The sequence below is a fragment of the Xenopus laevis genome, chromosome 4L (genome assembly GCF_017654675.1).
Source record: "Xenopus laevis strain J_2021 chromosome 4L, Xenopus_laevis_v10.1, whole genome shotgun sequence".
In the NCBI taxonomy this organism is placed as follows: Eukaryota; Metazoa; Chordata; class Amphibia; order Anura; family Pipidae; genus Xenopus; species Xenopus laevis.
This window is the reverse complement of record NC_054377.1, coordinates 115323935-115349729: the sequence shown is the minus strand read 5'-3', so window position 1 is coordinate 115349729 and position 25795 is coordinate 115323935. Positions and strand designations below refer to the sequence as shown.

General features: G+C 39.9%; 1 protein-coding gene across 2 annotated transcripts in view; it reads left to right on the top strand.

Annotated features, from left to right (window-relative positions):
* notch2.L (notch 2 L homeolog) overlaps window positions 1–20597 on the top strand; it is a 104089-nt gene extending 83492 nt beyond the window's left edge. Inside the window, exons 16-34 of one of the 2 annotated variants that reach the window (XM_018258778.2) lie at window positions 2274–2393; window positions 2695–2847; window positions 4110–4338; window positions 5012–5213; window positions 5854–6007; window positions 6403–6587; window positions 7077–7209; window positions 7447–7692; window positions 8187–8299; window positions 8855–9369; window positions 9481–9828; window positions 10686–10828; window positions 11780–11990; window positions 12563–12659; window positions 12880–13048; window positions 13753–14054; window positions 15758–15905; window positions 16883–16980; window positions 17234–20597. In XM_018258778.2, the coding sequence (XP_018114267.1) occupies window positions 2274–2393; window positions 2695–2847; window positions 4110–4338; window positions 5012–5213; window positions 5854–6007; window positions 6403–6587; window positions 7077–7209; window positions 7447–7692; window positions 8187–8299; window positions 8855–9369; window positions 9481–9828; window positions 10686–10828; window positions 11780–11990; window positions 12563–12659; window positions 12880–13048; window positions 13753–14054; window positions 15758–15905; window positions 16883–16980; window positions 17234–18553 (4886 nt within the window). In that variant the 3' untranslated portion in view covers window positions 18554–20597. The remainder of the gene's footprint in view (window positions 1–2273; window positions 2394–2694; window positions 2848–4109; window positions 4339–5011; window positions 5214–5853; window positions 6008–6402; window positions 6588–7076; window positions 7210–7446; window positions 7693–8186; window positions 8300–8854; window positions 9370–9480; window positions 9829–10685; window positions 10829–11779; window positions 11991–12562; window positions 12660–12879; window positions 13049–13752; window positions 14055–15757; window positions 15906–16882; window positions 16981–17233) is intronic. The other variant, XM_041590669.1, reaches the window with a different exon arrangement.
* Window positions 20598–25795: the final 5198 nt, after the last annotated feature.

The following is a 25795-nucleotide window of genomic DNA, read 5'->3' as shown; positions in this document are numbered from 1 at the left end:
TATATTTTGTCTTGAAACCAACAGTTGGAAAGCCAATAACTAAAAAAATCATGTATAAGTAGAAGTCAATTCTTTCTACACAAACCTCTTTTAATGGAAGTTCACTCTGGACTGAAGAAAGGGATAGACAACCATTGGTGCTCCGATAGTTTTAGATCAGCTCCCAGCATCCCAAGGCTGTAACTCAGCAACAGTAAGATGCTGGAAACTGCCAGTGCCTGTGAATACTATTCTTACTTTGGATGCATTGTAACACTTCATTTTAACTGCAATGACTTCCCTTAGGGGATTGTGTTTCCTGAACTCTTTCCTGAGCAGAATCTATTTTTGGAAGCCTTGTTACCATCATCATCTCCTCAATGTTTAATTATGGTCTTAGTGGAGACTTTTTCCTTTACGGTTTATAAATGGCAAATAGTTTCCAGGAGTCTTTGGCATTAGCAGGACCAACCATGGGAAAGAATGGGATATTAAATTGAACCTTGTATGGGGGCTAGAGAAGATTTCTTCAAGATGAAAATCATTGTCCCCTTGATTTGAATAAATAGATGTACAGGTTTAAGCTAGTAGAGCTCTGAGTGTTTTAAGTCACTTTGGGGTATATTTATCAAAGAGTGAAGTTAATAGTGAAGTTCCGCCACTAGAGTGAAATTCCGCCACTTTCCATTCATTTCTATGGGATTTTTAAAGGCGTATTTATCAAAGGGTGAACTTTCACTTTCACCCATTGATAAATATGCCTTTCAAAATCCCATAGAAATGAATTGTGAGCTGCGGAATTTCACTCTAGTGGCGGAACTCCACTCTTTGATAAATTTACCCCAGTCTCTACCCAGGAACTTTGCCTCGTGCTTAGAATAACTTCGAAGACAGGCCTGTGTAATAATATCTAACACTAGTAGAGGTGCAGCACCCACAACCAAGAAACCATAGACCAACCCGGGAAAATGTTACAAGGGCATGTTATGGGACCGGATCTTGCTCAGAGCATGACAAAGAATTCTTATGGAGGATTTGGCCTTGTTGGGGGATTTTTCATTTAAATACAAATGTAAATGCCTGAGGGGCAGAACAGCATTTCTTCATGGTCTGTGAGTTTTGCATAACTGAATCTCCTGACTATTAAATCCTTATTAACTCCACATGTGTTCCTTTATTGCTGCGTGCTTTTTTTTTGGAAAGGATGATTTGCTTGGAAGGAAAAAAAAAAGGCAGGTAATCTGAACCTTAATATTCCAGGGAAAGTATTTGATTCCAGATGTGCTTGTGTGCTGTTTTACTGAATCATTATTATTATTATTATTTATCTTCTATTTTGCAGCTTTCAGATTGTATAAAACAAAGACCTCTCTGTTTGAGCCTGCAGTGCTGGAGGGACTCAAACATTTATGTGCATTATGGGGGAGGGATGATGGCCCTCCAGTTGTTGTATAATAACATTTTAGCAGCTGCTGGAGGCCCTGGGGCATAGGGACATGGCTTATAAAATTATCAGCAGACTTGTTTCTCTAATATCAGTAAAGTCACACTGACTTGATTTCTAAAGAGGAAGTATTGAGAACATCAAAATTTAGTACATACTTCAACCAATGGAAATAAAACATTTTCTGAATATAATCAATGAAATATTTTTGGAAATAATTAAGTTATTCTTCACTGGCTATAATACAATGTCTAGGCAAAAGCGTAACTACAGAGGAAGCAGACCCTGAGGCTGCAGGGGGGCCCAGGGGGCAGAGGGGGCCCCATGAGGCCCTAATTAATGACTATTTTTCATATATATTGGTAAAACAGGAGAACCTCTTGATATTTTGCTGTGGGGCCCAGTAACGTCTAGTTACACCACTGGGAGCACCCACCAATGGATCTGACTCCGACTCCAGTATTAAGAGAGAATGATGAGAGGCAAATTGCAAAGATGGGGATACTCATTTTATCATTTCAGAAACAGTACTCAATTTAGAATTGATTATATTTAGAAAGTTCGTTATTTCCATGAGATGAAGTTCACATACATTTTTTTTTTATTTGTGATATTTCTCTTAGCTTAGCTATCTTTTATCATTTTAGCCACATTTCTGTTCTTTTTCTTTTTGATCATAGTAGAATGTTTTTTTTAAAAATGTCATGCAGTTTATTTGTACTGTCCGTTCATAATATATATATATATATATATATATATATATATATATATATATATATATATATATATATATATACACGAACTGTATATACAGTAGCTGCATACTAAGAAGTTTCTTCTTTGTGACTAGGTACAAACTGCCAGAACATTCTGACCCCGTGTAGCCCTGAGCCGTGCCACAATGGTGGAATTTGTCAGGAATCTGAAGATTTCAAAAGTTTTAGCTGTCTATGTGCAACTGGCTGGCAAGGTAATAATAAGCAGAGGGTTGTACTTACGTGTCTGTGAATAGAGTTGGATTAATCATTTTGGGTGGAGCAAACAGACAATGTAGTGAGGAACAGGCCAGTGTGAAACACATAAAGTAGACTGGTGATGTACCCAGGTACTCGGCAACAGCAAAGACGTACAAAAGGGCAGAGGTCAGGCTGTTTCTTGGCAAATATCAGATTCAATATATATTTATTAGTGGTGAATGTGGGACACATTAGAATAACTGATATTTTATCCATGGATTAGGTAATTGAGCTTGTTAATGATTTATGTTCCAGGTCAGAGGTGTACTATTGATGTTGATGAATGTGTAACCAACCCCTGCAGAAATTATGGTCGCTGCCAAAATACTAAAGGCGGATACAAATGCCATTGCCCCGACGGCTTCAGTGGATTCAACTGTGAGAACAATATTGACGATTGCCTTTCTAGTAAGTATTCTATTGCCTGGCTGTATATACAGGTATAGAATCTGTTATCCGGAAACCTGTTATCTGATGTATGGGAAGGTTGAAATAATTCAAAATTTTAAAACACATTTCCAAGTTTCAAAAAGGGGGTCACCGACCCCGTCCTAAAGCAAATGCTACACATTTAGGGGCACATTTACCTAGGGTCGCATATCGAGGGTTAATTAACCCTCGATATTCGACCGTCGAAGTAAAATCCTTCGACTTTGAATATTGAAGTTAAAGGATTTACCGCTATTCCTACGATCGAACGATCGAAGGAATAATTGTTCGAATAAATCCTTCGAATCGAACGATTGGAAGAATTTTAATCCATCGATCGAAGGATATTCCTTCGATCAGAAAATTATTAGGAAGCCTATGGGGACCTTCCCCATAGGTTAACATTGGCCTCGGTAAGTTTTAGGTGGCGAACTAGAATTTTTTAAAGAGACAGTACTCGATTATCAAATAGTCGAATAGTCGAGCGATTTTTAGTTTGAATCGTTTGATTCAAAGTCGAAGGTCGAAGTAGCCAAAAAAACCATTAGAAATTCAAAGTATTTTTCCTCTATTCCTTCACTCGAGCTAAGTAAATGGGCCCCTTATTGTTATTGTTAGTTTTATTATGCATCTTTCTATTTAGGATCTCTATATTCATATTCCAGTCTTTTATTCAAATGATTGCTAGGGTAATTTACACCCTAGCAACTTCAAACTGGAGAGCTGTTGCAGAAAATGCTAAATGCATAAAAAAACAACAAATAATAAAAAAAAGTCCAATTTCAAATTGTCAAATTGAATATTACTCCTTACATCATACTAAAAGTTAAAGGTGAACAACCCCTTTAAGGTACTGAGATCCAACTTATGTAAAGATCCCTTATCCGGAAAACCCCAGGTCCTGAGCATTCTGGATAACAGGTCCCATACTATTTTTAACTGACCATGCAGTTACTGTAAATTCAGCCAACCCCTAGAGGCAAAAGTCAATGAGATGTAGAGCATAAACCCCAGAATATAGTGGAGTGGATGGAATTGCTACATGGGCAGAGTGACATCTATATGCCATTCGGTATTGTATCAGTCAGCTGTCCTCTCTTGCCAGGGTTAATCACATTTCATTAAACAGAGTTTTCCCACATCTGCTTTATATTTCTCTGTTTTCCTTGATATTCTCACCCAACTTTTACAGTCCCAAATGACGTTCTTTATGTGACATCCCTTAATAATAATAATTCCAGATCCGTGTCAGAATGGAGCTTCCTGTTTAGATGGAATCAACACTTTCTCTTGTAACTGCCTGGCGGGTTTCCATGGGGACAAGTGCCAGAGGGATGTGGATGAATGTGCCAGCAACCCTTGTAAAAATGGAGGCTCCTGCACAGACTACGTCAACAGCTACACGTGCAAGTGTCAGCCGGGATTTGATGGAATCCACTGTGATAACAACATTGATGAATGCACGGACACGTAAGGGAACATTCTGGCAAATATTTTCCTAGTCTGCTGTGCAGGTTTCTTCATTCACAGGTTGAACATCTGGCTTTTTTATTTGGTCTCAATGTTCATATAATTAATATCTCCAGGCTGGAGTCTGAGCTTATATGTGGAGACTTAAAATTAAACATTATATATATATCCAAGTATTGCGTACAATGCTCAAAGTTAATAACCATAGTCAGGACCGCCATCAGAAATCGCAGGGCCCCATACGAGATATTGGTGGTCAGGGCCCCCCATAAAAAAACATTTGTGGCCAGGCCCCCCCCCCATTAAAAAATATTGGTGGCTAGGACACCACATGAGAAAAAAATTGGTGGCCAGTGCCCCCCACACACACACACACACATTATAAGAAAATTGGTGGCCAGGGCCTCTTAAACGTCCATGCCTTCCCGAAGTCAGCAGCTCTCAGAAAGATGGGGGGCCGGCTAATCAAGTAAGTGTGGCGTGGCCGGGGCCCCCTTACCCTTGGGCCCCCTACAACTCTCCCCCCCTGTCCCCCCCTTGATGGCTGAACTGACCATAGTAGAAACATAGAAACAGAGCATCATAATGGGGCTTGCCCATAGAATAGTCAATGATCTTTATTAGCTCCATGTATCTGTCCCCATTGGAACCTTTCTTTCTGCCTTTTTTTCAGGTCCTGCTTTAATGGTGCTACCTGCGTGGATGGCGTTAATTCCTTCTCCTGCCAGTGCCCTCAGGGTTTTACAGGACCATTTTGTCTGTTTGAGATCAATGAGTGCGGGTCACACCCCTGCATTAATGGGGGCACTTGTGTGGATGGAATGGGAACATATCACTGCACTTGTCCTATTGGCTACAGAGGCAAGAACTGTGAGGTGAGTTCCAAAAACAGCTTTGTCAACCAGTATCTATTGAACTAACAGCTATAGGATTACAGAAGTCCAGCCTGCAATTCTCTCACTGTAGTGGGATTACAACTCCCAGTATCCCTTATGATGCTTGAACTTGTAGTCTAGTGTTAGTAACTTATCTGGGGACCCAGATAAAGTTTGGGAATCAGCCTGGCAAAGCACAAACTGGTTTAGAATAAATTATGTGCTTTATTTAATAACAAGTGTATATTGTAAGAAGCCCTATTATTGAGTAATAGGTTAATTATGGAGACCTATCTTAATCCATTTTATGATCCCAACTCAAAATGTAAAAATGTTGGTCCAAGACATGGATCTTCTTTGCATTTGCCAGGGAGAATTCTTCATCTATAAATGTAATAATTAAGAAAGCAAAGAGAGTTCAATGGATACAATTCTCTGTAGAGCTTTGAAGGAAAGGAACATGGGGTACATAGTCACAAAACTATCTTTAGAGAACATTGACTTCTGTAAACTCAAGTGATTCCTACTTAACAGTATTATGGTGTCCTAAAGGCTACTTTTACCATTCTGCTGAATGAGGGGATGCTAAACCTATTCCATTCCTACCAATTGTATATTGTTTACCTTTTGATTCTCTTAGGAGTTGGTTGATCTATGCAATGGCTTTCCATGTAAAAACAAAGGCATCTGCAAGCAAGTGAAAACAGAACCCAAGTGCATTTGCCCAACGGGATGGACCGGTATTTACTGTGATATCCCTGATGTCTCTTGTGAAGTGGCAGCATCTCAGAGAGGTACATTACCTTTTTATTAGTTCATATTTGTTACAGATTTAGTGCAGGCAGGTTGTAGGCTTATATCTTTGTGCTGACTGTCCCAGCCATGTCTCCATCTCTACAGCAGGAGAAGCAGTTTAGGCTGTGGTTGATACTGGAACTCTTTTACTAACATGGGTGTTAAATGAAACCAGCACAGTTATCTATAACAGAGGTGATCTTTAGACACAACCAACTTATAATACAGTTCCTTACTTTGCAATAATATCTTAATGGATCTGTTATGCAGAATGTGTGGGGTATGAACAAGGGTCTCTCTGTGGAGCACCATGGCTTAGGCTATTCAAAAAACGATTTTAAGTAATAATAAGTTTGTGAATTTTGAAATACTGAATCCTGTGTTATTACCCCAGGTGTGGCGGTGCAAGATCTGTGTCAGCATGCTGGTGTTTGCATCAATACTGGCTTCAGTCACCGTTGCCAGTGCCGACAAGGCTACATCGGCAGTTACTGTGAGGGAGAACTGGACGAGTGTGCCTCCAATCCGTGCCAGAATAGCGCTGCGTGTGTGGATCGTCATGGAGGATATGAGTGCAAGGTATCATCTCTTTGGAATTATAATGGTAGAACTCTGAATCGAAGGGATTGCTAGCGCCTTCAATATCAGCTTAGCCTCGGCTCACCTTTGCTGAATAATTGGCAGTAATATGGTATTACCAGTGGGCCTCCGGCTTGTATTGAACCATGGTCTTATTTGTCAACGGTCATTTGCCGGTTGGGTGATTAATTCATTGGAAAATAAGTCCAGTGGCTCACAGCGCATATTCTTTAGAATTTTTCATTTGAAGGAGAAATGTCTAAATGTAAAGTGCATCCTGTATTTTACTTTAGTAAAATCCAATGGAATTGCTGCTAGTGAGAGGTGGGATTAGTCTGTCTTTCACTACTAGTGTTTAGTCAAATATCTTGCTAGGGGACACCTAAACTTTTGGGGTCTTTCCTGGGTAGTAGGTGACACACTGCTTCTCAATACTGTGTTGTCCCATGATCTCTCATGCATTCTGTATACTTATCTTTCTTGTGACAGTGCTTGCCAGGGTACCAAGGAGTAAACTGCGAGTATGAAATAGATGAGTGCCAGCTCCAGCCTTGCCATAATGGTGGGACTTGTGTTGACTTGGTGAATCAGTTCCGATGCTCCTGCCCTCCAGGAACACGAGGTTAGTACATTTAGGCTGGACAGTTTGTGCCCATCCAGCTGCTGATGAATTACATTTCCCTGATTTTAATGTTCTCTTGTATAAGTATGGATTGTGAAGATCTACCAAGTCACAGTAATCTTTTCAAGTTTCTACTCTCCATTTTCCTTAATAAAATAAATAGGAACTGTTTTTCATATAATATATATGTTGGCTTTGAATATTTAGGCTAAAAATGTGCTTGTTTACTGTAATCAGGTGCCCTCTGTGAAGAAAACATAGATGACTGTGCTCCGAGCGCCGAGGGTCCGCACTGTTTCAATGGTGGAAGATGCATAGATCGAATTGGAGGCTACAGATGTGAATGCCTCCCTGGGTTTGCAGGGGAGAGATGTGAAGGGGATGTGAACGAATGTTTGTCCAGTCCTTGTAGTTCAAAGGGAAGCCTGGACTGTATTCAGTTGGCCAACAACTATCTTTGCAAGTGCAAGCCTGTATTTACAGGTAAGGAGAGGGGAATAAGCAAATTCTATCGCATCCCTGAGATGTATCGCTTTCTGTGGATAGGCTAGTAACAGTGGGCTGTACAACAGGCAGCCTACAGCTGTTTTAGATGTACAACTCCCAGCATCTGCTATGATGGCATGCTTCAGTTGTCATTGGAGAACTGCAGGTTGGATTGTAAATAATAGGGACCAATCCCTATAAAGACTACCCTTCTAGACGTGTTATTTGTTGGGAATATTGCAGAACAAAATAGTATCTAGTAGAGTTAGGTCTAAGGCAACTGGACTAGTTGCTTTAGACTTAACTCTACTAGGTATGGTATATCATGACCTGGATGAAAGAGAATCCTCATAGATTTAGCAGAACGGAAGTCCTACAAACATTTTTGTTTAGGAGAAACTGCAGTGCCGAGCTTACCTATAAGGCAAGAGTGAAATATCAGATCATTATAAGACATCTCAATGTAAATATTTCATGGGCCTAATTTACAGGTCGCCACTGTGAGACGATACAGGATTTGTGCCCAAGTCGACCTTGTCTAAATGGTGGGACGTGTGCAGTTGCTGTGAATATGCCTGAAGGATTTACCTGTCAGTGTCCATCGGTGAGTACAGTTTGACTGTTTATATTGACCTTGTACACTTTGATGTGTGTTAGGGAATATAAATGGTATTGGTGTGCACTTCATTCTGTTGGCCCATGGGCCATATTTACGGATTAAGTGGGATTTGGCCAACTGGTCCAAACAGTTGGACTCTAAGCTTGTTGAATGGCACAATTAACAGAAGGGAAGTTAATAGATAACATAACCTTATTTAACCCAAAACAACAAGCTCTTCTGCCCATACTACTCATAGCTGGTCTGCTGACCACTATACCCTTTATACCGATCCAGACAAGTATTCTTTTCCAAACCAACCACCAAACCTCTGAGACTGAATTTCTCACTACAAAATCTTACCTCATCTAAAGACGCCTTGCTAGGTATTTATTGGGTCATTTACACAGGGTATCTGGATAAGGTAAGGGAAAAAACCTAAACAAAATACTTATGCTACAGGTATTATTTTTTACCAAGCATCTTTCCAATGATAACAGTATTTTAGTTGTGAAATGATTGGCAGCATTATTAATCTTTTCTTTTTCCTTATTTTCCCAGGGCTTTTTAGGTTCTAAATGCCAATACAGTAATAATACATGTGAACACTACAAGTGCAAAGTTGGGGAAAACTGTATTCAGACTCATATGGGACCAAGGTGCTATTGTCCTATGGGGCCAGCTGGGTATGCATGCCAATCGAATTTGGGCTGTGCTAGCCAGCCCTGTAAAAACAATGGCGTTTGCCAGAGAAAGGCTCAACCTCCTTTTTATACGTGTCATTGCCCCAAAGGAGTTGTTGGACCCCAATGTGAAATTCCCATTGAGACTGATCGATGTCACAAATACCAGTGTCCTGAGAAAGCCCGAGATGGGTATTGTGATCAGGAGTGTAACATACACGAGTGCCTTTGGGATGGTGGAGACTGCTCTTTAACAATGGGAGACCCATGGGCCAACTGTTCCTCCTCACTGAGATGTTGGGAATATTTTAATGGGCAATGTGATGAGCTGTGTAATACTCCTGAGTGCCTGTTTGACAACTTTGAGTGTCAACAAAAAGAACCGATCTGCAAGTAAGTAGACCATTGCCATTATTGGCTGATGTTTTAGTACCTAATGGACATATGACTATACAGGTTTAAAAATATACAGTTTTTTAACAGTCATCTTTTGCTTTCCTGTAGGTATGATAAGTATTGTGAAGATCACTATGCAAATGGTCATTGTGACAAAAGCTGTAACACAAAAGAATGTGGTTGGGATGGACTAGACTGCTCTACAGATAGACCTGAGAACCTTGCTGAGGGTACCTTGGTGGTAGTAGTGCTGATGCCCCCAAGTGAACTGCTAAAAAATTCCAGAAATTTTCTCAGGGTCTTGGGCAGTATCCTTCGCACCAACCTAAGAATCAAGAAAAACCCAGATGGGAGCTACATGGTGTTTCCTTATTTTCGAGAAAATGCAAGCAGCCAGCGTTCACGTAGATCTCTTTTAAAGTTACGCGTAATCCGGGAGCTGGAGCAGCCGATTGGGTATGTTCATTCTACATCCACCTCAGTAGGCTAAGTAGGCAGTAACCATTTTATAGTATTTAAGAACTAAGCTGGTTAGAGAGATTGTTTAAAATGTATTCAGTATTCACGGGACATCAGTAGAACACAGTAGGAATGGCTAAGGATACCAGTATGGGTGTTCATTGGCTATCTGGCTGATGAGTTATGGGGTGCACTTGGCAGAAGATCCTATAGCAAAAGAGCTTGAGGATAACAAACATACAACAGCAGCCCAGTGCTGGACTTACTCTCCCAGCTTAATTTACTCAACTAACCAAAGCTTTTGTTCAGCATACAGGACCACAAGAGCATAAGTGTATCATGTGACCATGCCCCAAAGCTCCCAAGCAGATATTTTTAAGGATTGATCTGTGTGTGTTCTGTGACTATGACAAAATCAGGTTTTAGAAATACTATCAAGCCTTCTAACTGGCATAATAGAGGTCAATATAAAGCTGGTCACTCAAGAGTTTTGGACCTAATTGGTAGACCATCACTTATGTATGGGGCTTAAATTATGAGAAGTCTGGAAGTTTGACCCATGAACATGTGTATATGATATTCTATAGATCTTTCTGCCCATCAAATCAAATCTGTCCTATTCAGCCCTTGGCATATTGCTGTTCCAGCCTTTTATAGTAAGGTGAAATGAGTGGTTCTCAATCTGTATGGTCATTATAGTGTGGCTTCCCAACACATAGCTTGAAAATCTGAATTTAATTGACATGTATGTTCAATGTATGCACCCATTTATCATACAGTGCTGGGGAATATGTAGGTGTTTTATAAATACCTGTTATTACTATCAATTAAAATAATCTGGTCTTGTTCTGCAGCTCAAAAGTCTCATTAGAAATTAACAACCAAGAGTGCGTCATGGATTCTGATCAGTGCTTTAAAACGTCAGAATCAGCCGCTGCCCTGCTGGCGGCCCATGCTGTACGCGGAACACTCAATTACCCCCTGGTCTCCGTGGAGGGTAAGTCGTCATTTTAACACAACTTTATTATATGTAAAAAGGAATAGTATGGCTAAGCAAATACCAATTATGCATGACAATATGATGTAACACTATAGGTAGCTTTATATTCCTCTACCTCCTTAAAATAGATGATAAATGAAACAGTCCATTAATACTTTTGGATGATACAAGGTTGGGGTTATTGGTTAGTCCAATGACAGGCAACCTTGTGCATTGGTGGTACCTCTACATCACATCATGTGCTTCAGTTTGAAATGTGGGAGATGTAGCACAGCAATATCTGGTGTGTCAGGGGTGACGTATCCAAAGCAGTGTAGGCATGGGATCTATTTTCTGGAATGCTTGGAGCTTGGGGTTTTCTAGATAAGGGATCTTTTTGTGATGTGATGAGCACCATGCTCATCAGCAAATAGGGCTCTATGGGCAATGGCATTCCTGTATTTTGGAGCTTCTGTTTTCTGTTTATGAAACGCAATATTAGATGCCACTTCCCCTCCAGCCAAAACTCCAATTCCCACAATCCCTTGCATACCTCTTCACCAATCAGCTGCCTTCGGTCAGATTGTTTTAAGGGTTTGAACTGGAAGTGAACACAATGGACAGTGACAGAAAAATACTTGGAAATGTTAATTGCATTTACTTAAAACCAATGAAAAACACAATGTAAAATAATATACATTGGGAAGTTGCTTAGAATGACATTTCTTTCACTAGATGTAAAAGAAATGGAAACACCTAAAATAAAAGATCTATCCTCTATCTATGTTGAAGCTATTGATTCAGCCTTGTGCAGCAATATGGCACTTGCATGCCTGCCAGCTTAGCAGTTTAATATGGTTCTTTTATGGATACTTACCGCAGCAGAGCATATTCTCCGTATTCTCTGCTTACAAACCCTCCGTTGCTTCCATATTCTAATCTGTATTCATTGTTTCTTTTCTGCAATAGTTGAAAATGCTCCAATGTCGCACCAAACACTGATGTACATATTGCCCGTCACATTGGCCATAATTATAGTCATCCTTCTAATGGTTGTGGTACTGGCCAAAAAGAAGCGCAAACATGGCGCCCTTTGGTTCCCAGAAGGTTTCTTCCTGCACCGGGAGAACAGCAACCAGAAACGCAGAGAACCTGTTGGGCAAGATGCTGTTGGAATGAAGTAAGTGCACCAAGACGTTGTCATAATATTGAGTATTAGATTAACAGTGGTCAACCCTTCACTCTCTATCGGTGCCCCAGATAAGTAGTAATCATGGATTAGCAATGGCTTTCAGCTTTGTGACATGACTGAAAAAACATCCCCTTCATAACTGTCATTCAAAATCCGATGGGCCCTAGCTTTCATTGGGCCACTGACCCAGGCCTGCCCCCCACCAGGACCAATGGCCGCAAGTTTTTAGGAGAAGAAGGAGAAAGTACAAGGCATGGAGGGGCTGGAGGCAGGAAATGGGCAGGCGACCCATTTGTTTGGCATTGGGTAGGGGGATGGACATGCACAGTGGAATTTTCCACAAGGGTAGGAGGAGTGGGCCTTTAAGGTTGGGGCCCAGTGGGCCCCTGACCCCACAGTCTGAAATGTGGTGTCACATTATATTAATTTTAAGAACCTCAAGGTTCACAACTGGGATCTTCAAGGCTCTACGAAAGACTCAAGAACATTTTAACTCTAAAAAGGGTGCTAGATATATAGATTTATTAAATGTATTAAAAAAAACTGTGTTTGCTTCTTAGAAATCTATCTGTGCCCATTGTGGATGTCAATTTACTGGATTCTAATCAAAACGATCACTGGTCAGATGACCGAGGACCTCAGCCCAAGAAATCAAAGGTACTATGTTAATCAAAGTGGGAAAACAGTAAAGAAGTAAAAGTAAATTATCACTTTAGGGTGAAGCCTAACGCTGTATTTAGAGGTCTTTGCATTTCTGATGGACATGTTGCAATCATAAGAATGAGACCTTTGCCTAGATAGGTGACTTTCCCTGCTTTACTGGGTTAGAAATATAGTTTTTGCTTTTGCTGCCCTTACATTATTGCCCTTTGTTTAGTCCGAAGGTCAGGCTCTTCTGTTGGGAGGAGACGACCAAGTTGATAGCCGCCAGTGGACACAGCAGCACCTGGTGGCTGCAGATATTCGGATGACCCCATCATTGGCTCTTACGCCTCCTCAAGCAGAGCAAGACATTGATGTCATAGATGTCAACGTGCGAGGGCCAGGTCAGTAACCATTGGCTGGTTGGCCACTTAACTTATTATGTTTACATGTTAAAACTGCATCTAATCTAATTAACAAATGCTTTTATATTTGGCATATCTTACCGTAGTCCTGATTAATTATTTGGATATTTTTATATCAGCCATCGTGAATATTCAGTTATATTATATTAATATTATTAGTTGGGATCCAGTACAAGGTACTGTTTTATTATTAAAAAGAAAGATGAAATCATTTTAAAAAATTTGGATTATTTGGATAAACCGGAGTCTATGGGAGATGGCTCTTCTGTAATTCCGAGCTTTCTGGATAACGGATCCCATACATGGACATATTATGGACTCAAATTTTTTTGCTGAAGCCAGTGACCTAACAGGCTTTATGCATGCAAGACACATGTATGTTGGGCCAATGTGCCTTTCCTTTCAACTGAATAAGGACTTTACCAATGGAAAGAACCAATATAATGATAAGTTGAAGTGATTTATAAACAGGCTACAAAAGCTGGTTACTATCATGACATTTGGGAGCTGAAATAAGCAATAATATTTTCCCTTGCCCTTCAGTTGCATGGGATTGAAGAATAAGTAATACCCACTAACAACCATTTTGTTTTCATTTTTATAGTAATTTAAGTGTACATTGTCGGACTGTCATGGCTATGCTCTCTTTAACTTCTTATCCGGCAATTCCTTTTGCATTACAGATGGCTGTACACCTCTTATGTTGGCCTCACTGCGAATGGGAAGTCCACATCTAGAGGAAGATGATGATGAGGCAGAAGATCCATCTGCTAATGTCATTACTGACCTGATTTATCAGGGAGCTTGTCTGCAGGCCCAGACGGATCGTACAGGAGAAACTGCTCTGCACCTGGCAGCTCGCTACTCAAGGGCTGATGCCGCCAAGCGCTTGCTGGATGCTGGAGCCGATGCCAATTCTCAAGATAGTATGGGGCGGACCCCTCTACATGCAGCAGTGTCAGCTGATGCACAAGGGGTTTTCCAGGTAGTCTTGCAAACAAAAGCAGCAGATAGATTACATATATCTAAATTTATTCTAACTATATATTAAATATAACCAGCTACACTTGTAATATAATTTCTAATGTAAAGAAATGGCTAAAATCTTCATAATGCGTTGGGTGGGAGGTTTTTCATTTAATTCCATATTTTATAACATAAATCAGCATCTAGAAATGCAGTATGCTAGTAAGTGCCATTACATTACAAATTATTCATGTTGGAGTAAATAAGATACTGGATTTCACCAGGTTGTTCCAGTACTGGAGGAGAAAAAGCTCAAATTCCAAACCTCCTTGCAATATGGAATTACAGGTGGTTTAGGGGAAGAATAGTGATGCTTGTTGTTGCAGGGCCTTGTATGGTTGAACATGTCACTGCAGAGTTGGCTAAGTGCTTGGAAGTAGACAGAAGAAATGAAACCAGAGACTGAATTCCATGGGCAGCCTGATTATTGCAAGAACATGTTATTGCTGAGTTTGTTGCAGCTTTTTAGTGATATCTAGAACCGGCACAGGCATATGTACACATTACACTCCGTTCCTTGCTTTGATATTGAGTAATGCATAAATATTACTCACCCAAACTGTATTCAGTTCTCCCTGTCCTGGAATATATATGACCTACCTGTAGTGTACTGAGGGTTGCTGGTTTTGATACTTGCTTGCTGGCATTTTAAAACCTTATTGTGGAAGGGCCATTCTAGAATTTAAAAAAAAGGAAAATATACTTAGAATAATGTGTAACTGTGTGTCTTTACTTAGGAGTAAAAAAGTGTACATCAGGGAATACTGTACTTTATATACCGAACTTACTGTACCAGCAAGAGGTTCAGTATCCTTATAATAGTAGTGATTCAAATTTCAATGTTGTCCACAGCAGCTCCCCATCTTTTATTCCAAATGTTCTTTTCTTATGAGTGTCAGCGACACTGCACATGCTCAGTTTGCTCTGGGCTGATGTTAGATACCTGATCTCAGAGGTTGTGTTTATCAGAACATTAGCAGAAACTGAGGTTACATCTGCCATATAAACTGGTGCTACAGGGTTCTCTGTTAATTGATTCTAATGCTGAATCCACTGGTGTATGTGTTGAATATACTGTACACTGTGTATTGTATGTCTCTAAGCTCAGTTAATTGTAAATCAGCAGAAAAAAAGATGGGGAGCTACTATGGGCAGTTTCAAAGGCACATATCTTGAAAGCTAAAGGGCTAGCTATAGGAATAAAAATAATTCTTCATCTATAAAGTAGTGAATCCTTGTGTTGTTCACAAGGGAATGACTGTATAAATGCTCTTTTTGGGAGGCGTCTGGAAAATGTGATTGTGCTGGAGAAATGTATTTATTGCATTAGAAATTTTGGTTAGTAAGACCTAAGCCTCATCCCAACTATTTTCCTGCTCATGAGAGGGATCAAAGAAAGGGTAACTAGGAGTGGGTAAAGCAAATATTTCCAGTTCTGTGCTGTTGAATCAAATCATTTATATTAATGGACAGTTTACAGGAAAGCCGACGTTTCTGCCTTTTATGTGTCTGATCACTCACTGAGATATTATTCGAATCCGTCTGGTTTAAATCACTGATATTGTTTTTAAATTTCACTTTTAAAAGAACGTCCCTGGATGTTCTGTATCATATTGCATCATTCCATAGGAGCTAACCTACTCATTTTCTTCTTTCTTAAAGATTTTGATCCGAAACAGAGTCACAGACCTTGATGCGAGAATGAACGACGGTACAACCCCTCTCATCTTGGCTGCCCGTCTTGCAGTGGAAGGGATGGTTGCAGACTTGATAAATTGCCAGGCTGATGTTAATGCAGTGGATGACCATGGTAAGAAGAAAAATATTTTTTGGTCACATTGCTTAAACCTGATGTGGCTTTCTGGAAGCCAGCTTGATATTGAGGAGCATCATCGGGCTACTACTGGGTACATGAAAGGAGGGTCTATAACTGACTATAACTCTGCTTTGTCCACATGGAAAGGATGCACACAAGGAAAATTAAAATCTGGAATTAGTTGTCCTTTTTTTGATAATGGAAACACATGCAGTGAAGGTGTCTGCTCTTCCATAGTCTTCCTATTCTCTCTAGTAGGCATAGGCTGCACTGGCCTTCTCGCTTCTGTGGGACAGACATCTGCGTGGCTTGTGTATAGTGAGTTTTTGTTTATTATGCTTAGGTATCATGTTGGAACACTTTTCCAGAGGAGGAAGAGGAGGAGCTTCTCACAAAATTAGATTGATCCATAAGGATGAAGTCTCTAGTCTGGAGACTCATTAAAAATGTGTTCCTACAGTAGGCCTTTGCAACCTGATATGTGTTGTTATGTTGAGGTTTCTGGTGTCTAACAGCCAAAACTTAGATCCTGTACGATAACTGTAAATTAGGTCTTCAGCTCTATAGTGAAACAGTGGGGTAACTTTGGAGCTACCAAAAGGACTTCTCTTAGAAGACCGGAAACCTATTTATATAGGAGAGTTTAGTATGATTAGGAGGAGCGTTATCTAAGTGGGACAATGACACTAGTGCTGCAATCTTGCAAAACCCATTAGGACATGTAAACATTAAAGGGCAAGCAGTAGTTTGTCCATCAAAATTATGCCTAGGGAAACTAGGGCCACCTATATAATTAATTTAGGTTTATCCAGGTACTGTGCAGTGCAGCCCCTGGCAAATTGGTAAGCCTTGCTAATACTGAGATGATACTGATGATATTGTCCATACTGTATATTGCCCCCCACTGAACAGCATTTTCAGAAACATTTTTATTGCAGTTTGTCATGTCTAAACAATATTCCTGCCCACAGGTAAATCAGCACTTCACTGGGCTGCTGCTGTAAACAATGTTGAGGCTACAATGGTTCTGCTAAAGAATGGTGCAAATCGGGATATGCAAGACAACAAGGTACACATCTTGTCATATATGGATGCATTGCAATATCTCTGCTGATCCAGTTTAAGCAAAAATAGCTTTCATTTGATATATTTAACTTCTTTGAATGTTTGGAGTCTGGTATGTATAGCTTGAGAAATGTAAGAATTGTTCTCTCAATAAATATCATTATATTATTATAAGTACTTGATTCTGCTGCCATACACTGTACCTTTAGTAATAAGTATCACAGTTGATAATCACTTCTCTTCTGTTATTGATATAGGAGGAAACACCCTTGTTTCTTGCTGCAAGAGAGGGTAGTTTTGAAGCAGCTAAAATGCTTTTGGATTACTTTGCAAACCGAGAAATCACTGACCACATGGATCGTCTTCCCCGTGACATTGCCAAGGACAGGATGCATCATGACATTGTGCGTCTGCTGGACGAGTATAACTTAGTTCACAGCACACAGGGACAGCCTGGTTCCATGCTTTCAAATTCTCTTTCACCAGCAGTCTGTGGTTCCAACAGATCTTTCCTTAACCTGAAACATGCCGCACAAGCCAAAAAGACCAGGAGGCCAAGTGCCAAAAATGTAGGACCTCGAAGTCTTCCAAACTTAGCCAAAGAACCAAAAGATACCAAAAACAGGAGGAGGAAAAAGTCAGATACTGACAATAAAGGGCAACTTTCTGAAAGCTCGGTAACATTATCCCCTGTGGATTCTCTTGAATCCCCCCATGCAACTTCATCTCCTACCATTACATCTCCTGGAACTCTGCATACGTCCCCTGGACAGATGCATGCCACATCTACATTGCAGCCACCACACACAACTATGTCTATGACTAACCTTCAGTCCATTGGTTGTGCAGCCAATAATATGCTGCCTTCTGTTGGACAGTTATTATCACAAGCCGCCCAAAATAATGTTCTTGCTGGACAAAGACAGCTCAATCTGTCGTCTGATTGGTTAAGCCGCATGGAAAGAAACAACACCCAGTATAATGAAATGTTTGGTTTAGTCCACCATGATACAAATAACCACTCATGTATTCAACAAAATGGGATCATGCAAGCAGATATCAAGCCAACGCTGCATATGGGTGTGGCTAGGGATGCTTTGCCACCGATTATGACTTTCCAGCTTATCCCAAAGAGTGGAATGAATCAGCAGACACTAGTGCAGCAGACAAGTCATGCTCAGAATGTGGCAGGCATGTATCAGATGCCAGACAGAGCACGGATCACTGGCTCTTCTGTTCCCATAGCAATGATGCATCAACACGATGGACAGTTATCTCAAACTATGCTCACATCTTATCATCCCCTTCAGAACCCAATGGGAAAATATCCAACCCCACCATCACAACACAGCTACGCTTCCACTGATAAGACCCCAAACCACAACGGACATTTACCAGGAGAGCATCCTTACTTGACCCCTTCACCTGAATCTCCAGATCAGTGGTCCAGCTCCTCACCTAACTCTGCCTCCGATTGGTCAGATGTAACTACAAGCCCGACTCCTAATGGCAGTCAAAGAATGCCCGCCACACATATGCCTGAACAATCACACAATGGCATGCAGGTTTATGCATAGGACATTTGTGTTTAATCATTGAACAAATTGGAGGCAATTCATACGTTCAGTAGTTGCTTCATCTGTGGCATCTGCCTAGAAATTTCTTTGTACAAAACAGGTACCCATTTCCGTCGCAGGTGCTCTTTTTAATCAAATAATATAAGGGTTTGCTTATCTACAGAATTTACAAAAGCTTCCCTTCCGAACAAAGGAATTCGTACAATGTATAAAAATGGAAACGTTGCTCAGATCCATTTTTCAACATCTGGGCTTAAAGAACATTTTCAGTGCCTTTATTGAAGACAAAGGTCAGTAGTCGGAGCATGAGGTGCCCCTAGAGGAGACACGCACTTCTCACAATGACGTTTCATTACTTTTCTTGCAAACTGAAGATCAAATCATTAAGAAAATCCACTTTCATTCTAGGTGCGACATGTAAATTGTAGTCACGGAGGCAGGGGAGGTCCTTTCAGTCCCATTTCCAAGGGATGTATGTGTATATATATATCTAACTACATGTTTAAATGTAAAATATCATTTGAAATGCCGTTTTGTACTCTCAGCCTTTTAAGACCAGTTTATGTCAATATTCCTTTTATAACTTATCCAGCTCATTCCACTTTGAATGCTGTATTTAAAAAAAAAAGTTGACTTTTGTTTGGCAGCAGAAATATTATAGCAACTCCTGTGCCCAGGGGATTGTGTTACAGTGTCATGTGATGGTTCTGGACAGGTTTATGTATATACGGACATGTCAAAGTGATGCAGAAATATAACAAGCAGCAGCCGACTTGCGTTTAATATGAACGTCTGATCTCTTCTGCTTTTTTTTTGTCTGTTACAAATGCTGGTTATTGTGTGTTTTGTAAAAAGAAAAGGACTCTTCCAGTACTTTGGCACGGTCTGAGCAGTTGGAAGCAAGCACTTAGCCAAACAAAGCCTCCTTTTCGTCTTCCCCTTTCTGTTTTCTCTGCCAAAAGCACCTCATACGGGAAACTCGACTCTGTTTTTCTACATATTTTATTTTCTACGGTTACTTTATACGGTGCTGCATTGTCCCTTAATATGTTCAGTTTCAATAGCAGAGCACCACTAGATATATGTCATAGGAAGAAGAGAAACGGCATCATTAGGTTAATATGTGACCTCAGAACTTTCCTGAATTTAATTAAACATAGACATGGGGCTTCACAGGGAGTTTTACATTTTCCCAATTAGTTTTGTCTTAAATTTCATTGCTATGAACCCAGCTGAGTCTTTTTTTTTGTTTTTCCTCCATCGCTAAGAAAACTTGGTTCAGAATCAATACTGAATCAGTTGTGTTAATTCACTGAGAAAAAGAACACAGTCGGAAAGAAAATCTCATTGGTGCGTTCATTTTTACAAATTAAAATGTCTAAAATAACTTGAAAAATAAAGTTGTATAGAAGCTCGTCAGGTGTAAGCAGCTAATTATACATTTTTTATCGATAAATTTAAAAAAATCTTGAGTTTGAAAAGAAATTCAAGAACATCTTTTCTGCTGAGATTTTCTCACATTACTTTTGCCTAATGTGGAACACTGTCCTACTCTTCTACTGTTCTTGGCTTTTTTTATACAGTAAGAAAATGATGGGCAGCCTGCAGCCCTCCAGTATTGCATTGCTGCAGATTAATCAGCCTAGCATATAAGCAATGAATAAGATCCAACAAAGACCATGTGCATTTAGTGCATTGGAAATAAACCAATCGTAATTTCTTGCCAAACCTTACTCTCTGGAATAAGGTTGTGGGTTATTTTTAAAGGTATCAGAAGAGTTCTATAAATATTTTTGCTAATCTAAATAGTGTACGTACAGAACTACACAGATGCCTGTCTTCTTCACGTTCGTAGAATGCCTTGTGTCATGTCCAATCCATAGAGATCTCATCAAGTTGACATGTTTTATATGTTGGTTGCTTTAAAGGAACGGTTCAGTGTAAAATAAAAACTGTGTAAATAAATAGGCTGTGCAAAATAAAAATTGTTTCTAATACAGTTAGTTAGCCAAAAATGTAATGTATAAAGGCTGGAGTGACTGGATGTCTAACAAAATAGCCAGAATACTACTTCCTGCTTTTCAGCTCTCTAACTCTGAGTTAGTCAGTGACTTAAAGGGGGGCCACGTGGGACATAACTGTTCAGTGAGTTTGCAATTGATCCTCAGCATTCAGCTCAGATTCAAAAGCAACAGTTATGACCAATGTGGCCCCCCTCAAGTCACTGACTGGTTACTGCCTATCGGTAACCAATCTGTGGAAACCAAGAGAGCTGAAAAGCAGGAAGTAGTGTTCTGGCTATTATGTTAGACTTCCATAATATTTTTGGCTAACTAACTATATTAGAAACATTATTTATTTTGCACGGCCTATCCGTTTACCCAGTTTTTTTTTTTTATACTGAACAATTCCTTTAAGGGAGGGATATCAAACATGAGGCCCTTCAGGGGATATAAGATAGTAGCATCTCCCCAACCATCAGTAACACTGATTGAGAGGGTGACCAGAGGCACAACAACCTGGGTAACTTCTACATCCACATGTTTTGTCAGCCCACTGCTGTCTTGAGTGATAGCCCCTTTAACAACTTTATAAACTCACACACCACCACAATGTCACAACCCTGTTACAAAAATGTAAATCTTCATGTGTAATTATTTGTCAGAAACTGCACTTTTTTAATAATTTTGTAACTTAATATCAAACAATATGACTTTTTGACAATCTGCAATTTTTTAAACAAAAAACGTGGATGTATATTTTATACTGTGTGTTGTTTTCATCTGTCAACCTACTTTTGCAGAATATTAACATTAGCAGAGTAATAATACATCTAAGCCCCACCCCCAAGATGCAACAACAGATATTATTATGGAGTACAGTACAGGTTAGAGAATGAACTGATGAAATCTAGAACTGGAAGCATAAGAAATGATATTATAGAAATCCACTGCCACTTTGCTTGCAGAAACTATTATATTGGTGCCATCCTTTGTTTATCTATTCAGTTTTTTTCAGTGCCTTCACTTTGGTCGTTCTTTTGGGATTATTATCCTAATAATAAAAATACATTGTGCCCAAGTTGTAATTCTTGCCCCACAGAATGATGTTTGCACCACCGAACTTCACTGAAAGCATTGGGTAGCCATACAGTATCAATAGCCCTGCCTATCATTGGTCTGTATAGGAGGGGGCACTACAGGAGCCATTACCATGAGAAATCACATCTGGAATTGGCCAAAAAAACACGAGTGACCGAGTAGCAACGTGCAAAAAGGTTTTGTGGTCAGATGAGTCTGATGAAACCAAACCAGTTTGTAATTTTTTGTGTTGTGTTTAGACTTAAATGAGGCCATTCCTAATCACAAATAACTGACCTATTTGGTGGGTTTAAGCTGTATGATCATATAATTTGTCCATCAAGTCATGGTTGGTTGGATAACATGGGGGCACTGTGCAGTTCCTTTGTAAGGGGGACACAATGATTGTCCTCACCCAACATGATTTTTCCAGCCTTCCCAATGGATATCTAAATTAACCCATATCAGACATCATAGCTTTGGACCCACACACAGGGCATTCATTTGTCATCTAGTCGGTGCTTCTGTATGGCCACCCAGAGTTAACCACTAGTGATGAGTGAATCAGTGTTTAAATGTCTTCTGGCTTTCCTCATGCAATAAAAAATGGGTTGGTAATTATTGCTTGGGGCACAATGTTTTTGTTTTCACAAATTGACCATTTCAGCTGAAGATTGCCTGAACTGTGTTTTTGAACTGTGATTGCCTAGAGTTTCCTGCTGGAGTCTCAAACCCAACAGATATACATAAGATCTCAGAAGCAACATAGTAGTTAGTAAATACTAGTGCAAAACAGAGAACTGCTCTAAACTACTATACCGTTTCATTCAATACTGAAAAGCAAGGGGCAGGCATGGTGGAATTTGGGTTTCAGCTGGGTCAATTTGGGTCAGTGACCTTAGTATTGCACTCCCAGTGGGCTCCCACTTGCTAATAATAGACTAAGCAATGGAATGAGTAGCTGGAAAAATTTCTGGGTTAAGCTACACATGTAGAGGTGCTATCATAAATATCTTAGATCTGGGGAATTTCAGCAAATTTCCCATGAGCATATAAAAATGTCTACAATTTCAAAAACCAAGCTTTATGGTGATTTGTGGTCCAATTATATGAGGTGTTCCTCCACCCTGTCTTCCAACCCCATCCATGGTACATTTTCTGGATCTGTCAGAACTCCAAACTTACTGACCCACTAACCTACTTATGCCCTGTGGCTGATATGGAAAATCTTAGGCTTCAGGATGTTTTGGGCAAATTTTGGCTATATTGGAATGAATTGTTAAGGAAAATGCAAACAATCCTCATGAAAAAACTAAAAGATTGATGGTTTTGAAAGTATTTAATCAGTATTAAAATAAGATCAATATTAAGAACCATGAGTATATGAAGTAAATAGGTAGATGCCAAGATGGCCCCTGTGGTTATTGTAATTGTTGCATTGACTAGTAGACTAGTTTACAGAAAGCCAAGCTAAAATTAAACACTGCCAATAAAAGCTTACCGATATTCTTGTGCTGTGGACATCTTTGATGTTGTTGATATCTTGTTCTAACATTCATATTTGGTCAACAGAACCCACTCAAAATTGTCCAAATATTTTGTGGAGTCCTGAGTACAGTTCAAGCCAGGGTGCTATATGTATGTTCTCCCTGTGTCTGTATTTCCTCCCACACTTCAAAAACATACAGGCAGGTTTATTGGCTCCGGATAAAACTGGCCCATGTGTGTGTGAATGTGATAGGGGCATTAGATTGTAAGCTCCACTGGCGCAACGACTGGTGTGAATGATGTATAATCTCTGTAACGTGCTGTGTAAATGTGTTGGCACTATATAACTTATGGATAATATTATTTGTAACCCCTTTTCTGCAAGCAATACAGCAGAAGTCAAGTTGGGCGCAGGGTGGTCCAAATGCTTGTGCGGGCGAGACTGGTAAACGTTGCTAAACTCACTGTACATATTCCAGTGTTACTTTTTTTTTTTTTTTTTTAGAAATAACATTCCCTATTTTTGTAAACTCTCTGCAGGCTATGCATTTGTACCAAGTCTATGTTGCATGAAGTATGTGATAACATTTTAAAAATGTTATGATGTTTAAAGTCTTATGTATGACATGTTTTATCACAAAAAATAAAATGCAGCTTAAAAATGAAATCCAGAAATTGGCTGTGTTTGTCAATGGGGTCCGGTGATAAATCCTCAGCTCTATTTTAAGACATTCTGAAATATCTGGCATCAGCAAGAGAAAAATTACCTTCAGCTATACTATGTTTCAGGCTCGGACTGGCAATCTGTGGGTTCTGGCAAATGCCAGAGGGGCTGCTATAAGATGCCATAGAGAGTCACTATTTAGTGGGCTGGTGGAGGCTGTTTGGGCCTCTGTGTACCTGAAATGCCTGGGCCTATTTTAATTCTCAGTCCGGACCTGCTATGTTTATATGGTAGCACCAGGACATTATGTATGTCCGCATTCATCATACAGGTACGGGATCTGGAAAACCGTTATCCAGAAAGCCCCGAATTACAGGAAGGTCATCTCCCACAGATGCCAAATAATCCAAATATTTAAAAATAATTCCCTTTTTCTCTGTAATAATAAAACAGTACCTTGTTCTTGATCCAAACTAAGATATAATTAATCCTTATTGGAGGCAAAATAACCGTCAGGCTTATTTAATGTTTAAATGATTTTTAGAAAAGTATGGAGTATGGAGATTTAAATTACAGAAAGATCCCTTGGGGCAAATTTACTAAAGGACGAAGTGACTAACACGGGTGAAAATTCACCAGCGTGACGTCATTTCGGTACTTCGCCGATTTACTAACGGTCGCTGGCATAACTTCGCTAGAGAAGGAGATAGACTCTAGTGGTACTTTGCTCCCTAACGCCTGGCGAATTTGCGCTCTGGCGAATGGACATAATTACGCAAATTCACTAAGATGCGGATACTGAGCCTTGCCTCTTGCGCTAGACTTGCCTTCACCACCTCAGACCAGGTGAAGTGCAATAGAGTAGATAGGACTTCCTAAAAAATAGTTGAAAATGTTTCCAAGTCCCAAAAAATGCTGCCGACTTTTCCATTCTTCAGGGTGAAAAATAGCGTAAATATTTTTTGGGGTAACCCCTACATTTCCTAACATATGGCACATAAACTATACACTGGGCTCATGTGTAGGGCAATATAACTTTATTTTCTTTTATTAAGGTTTCCCGGGCTTGTGTAGTGTAATGTATTTGCTGCAACATACACGTCCATTCAACTGCTAGTGCAACTTTGACAGCGTTTGGCGCCCTGGACGCAACTTCGGATTTTAGTGAATTAGCGTTGTCCTGGTGAATCTACGCCTGGCAAAGTGTTGCACTGTGAGCAAAGCCGGCACTGGCGAATTTTCAGGGGTTAGTGAATTTGCCCCCTTATCTGGAAACCCCCAGGTCCCGCACTTTCTTGATAACAGGTCCCATACATGTAGTGTCAAAATGCGCTCTTAGCACTTCTGTGTAGTTGCACTTGTTGCTGCTCAGTCCTTCCTGCCTTCTGCTCTCAATTGTACGGTGCTGGGCTTATGCACCCAATATCAATAGGAGCAGCACCCCTGTGCCCACAGAAACGGGTGCAGATGTCACACTGTGACCACTGGTATTTATGTAAGCATAAAGTCACTATTGACATCATGTAATGTTGCTGTGCGTTCAGACAGTGAGGTTTGTGCTACTTCCAATAACATGGGAGACATTCTTGCAGCAACACATCTCTAGTGAGTTAAACTAATACACTCTGACATGGCTGCAAAACCTCCTACACCAACAAGTCTTACTTTACATGTATTTCACACTCATTTGTATTATTTTGTTATGGTGACCCCTAGTGTACACCACAGAATATTACACCCTCAGAAAGCATTATAGTTTTGGAAAGAGCACATTCTGTCACATCCAAAATGGGGAAAATACATCTTTTTTTGAATTCCAAGTGCCAAAGCATTACCAAGCAGATTTATCAAAGGTCGAGGTAAATTTTCGAATTAAAAAAAATTGAATTTCAAGCTATTTTTGTGTACCTCGACTAGGAAATAGTCCAAATTTTGATTTGAATTTGAAAAAAAATTAGAATATCGAAATTTATCATGTACGGTCTCTTTAAAAATTCGACTTCGACCATT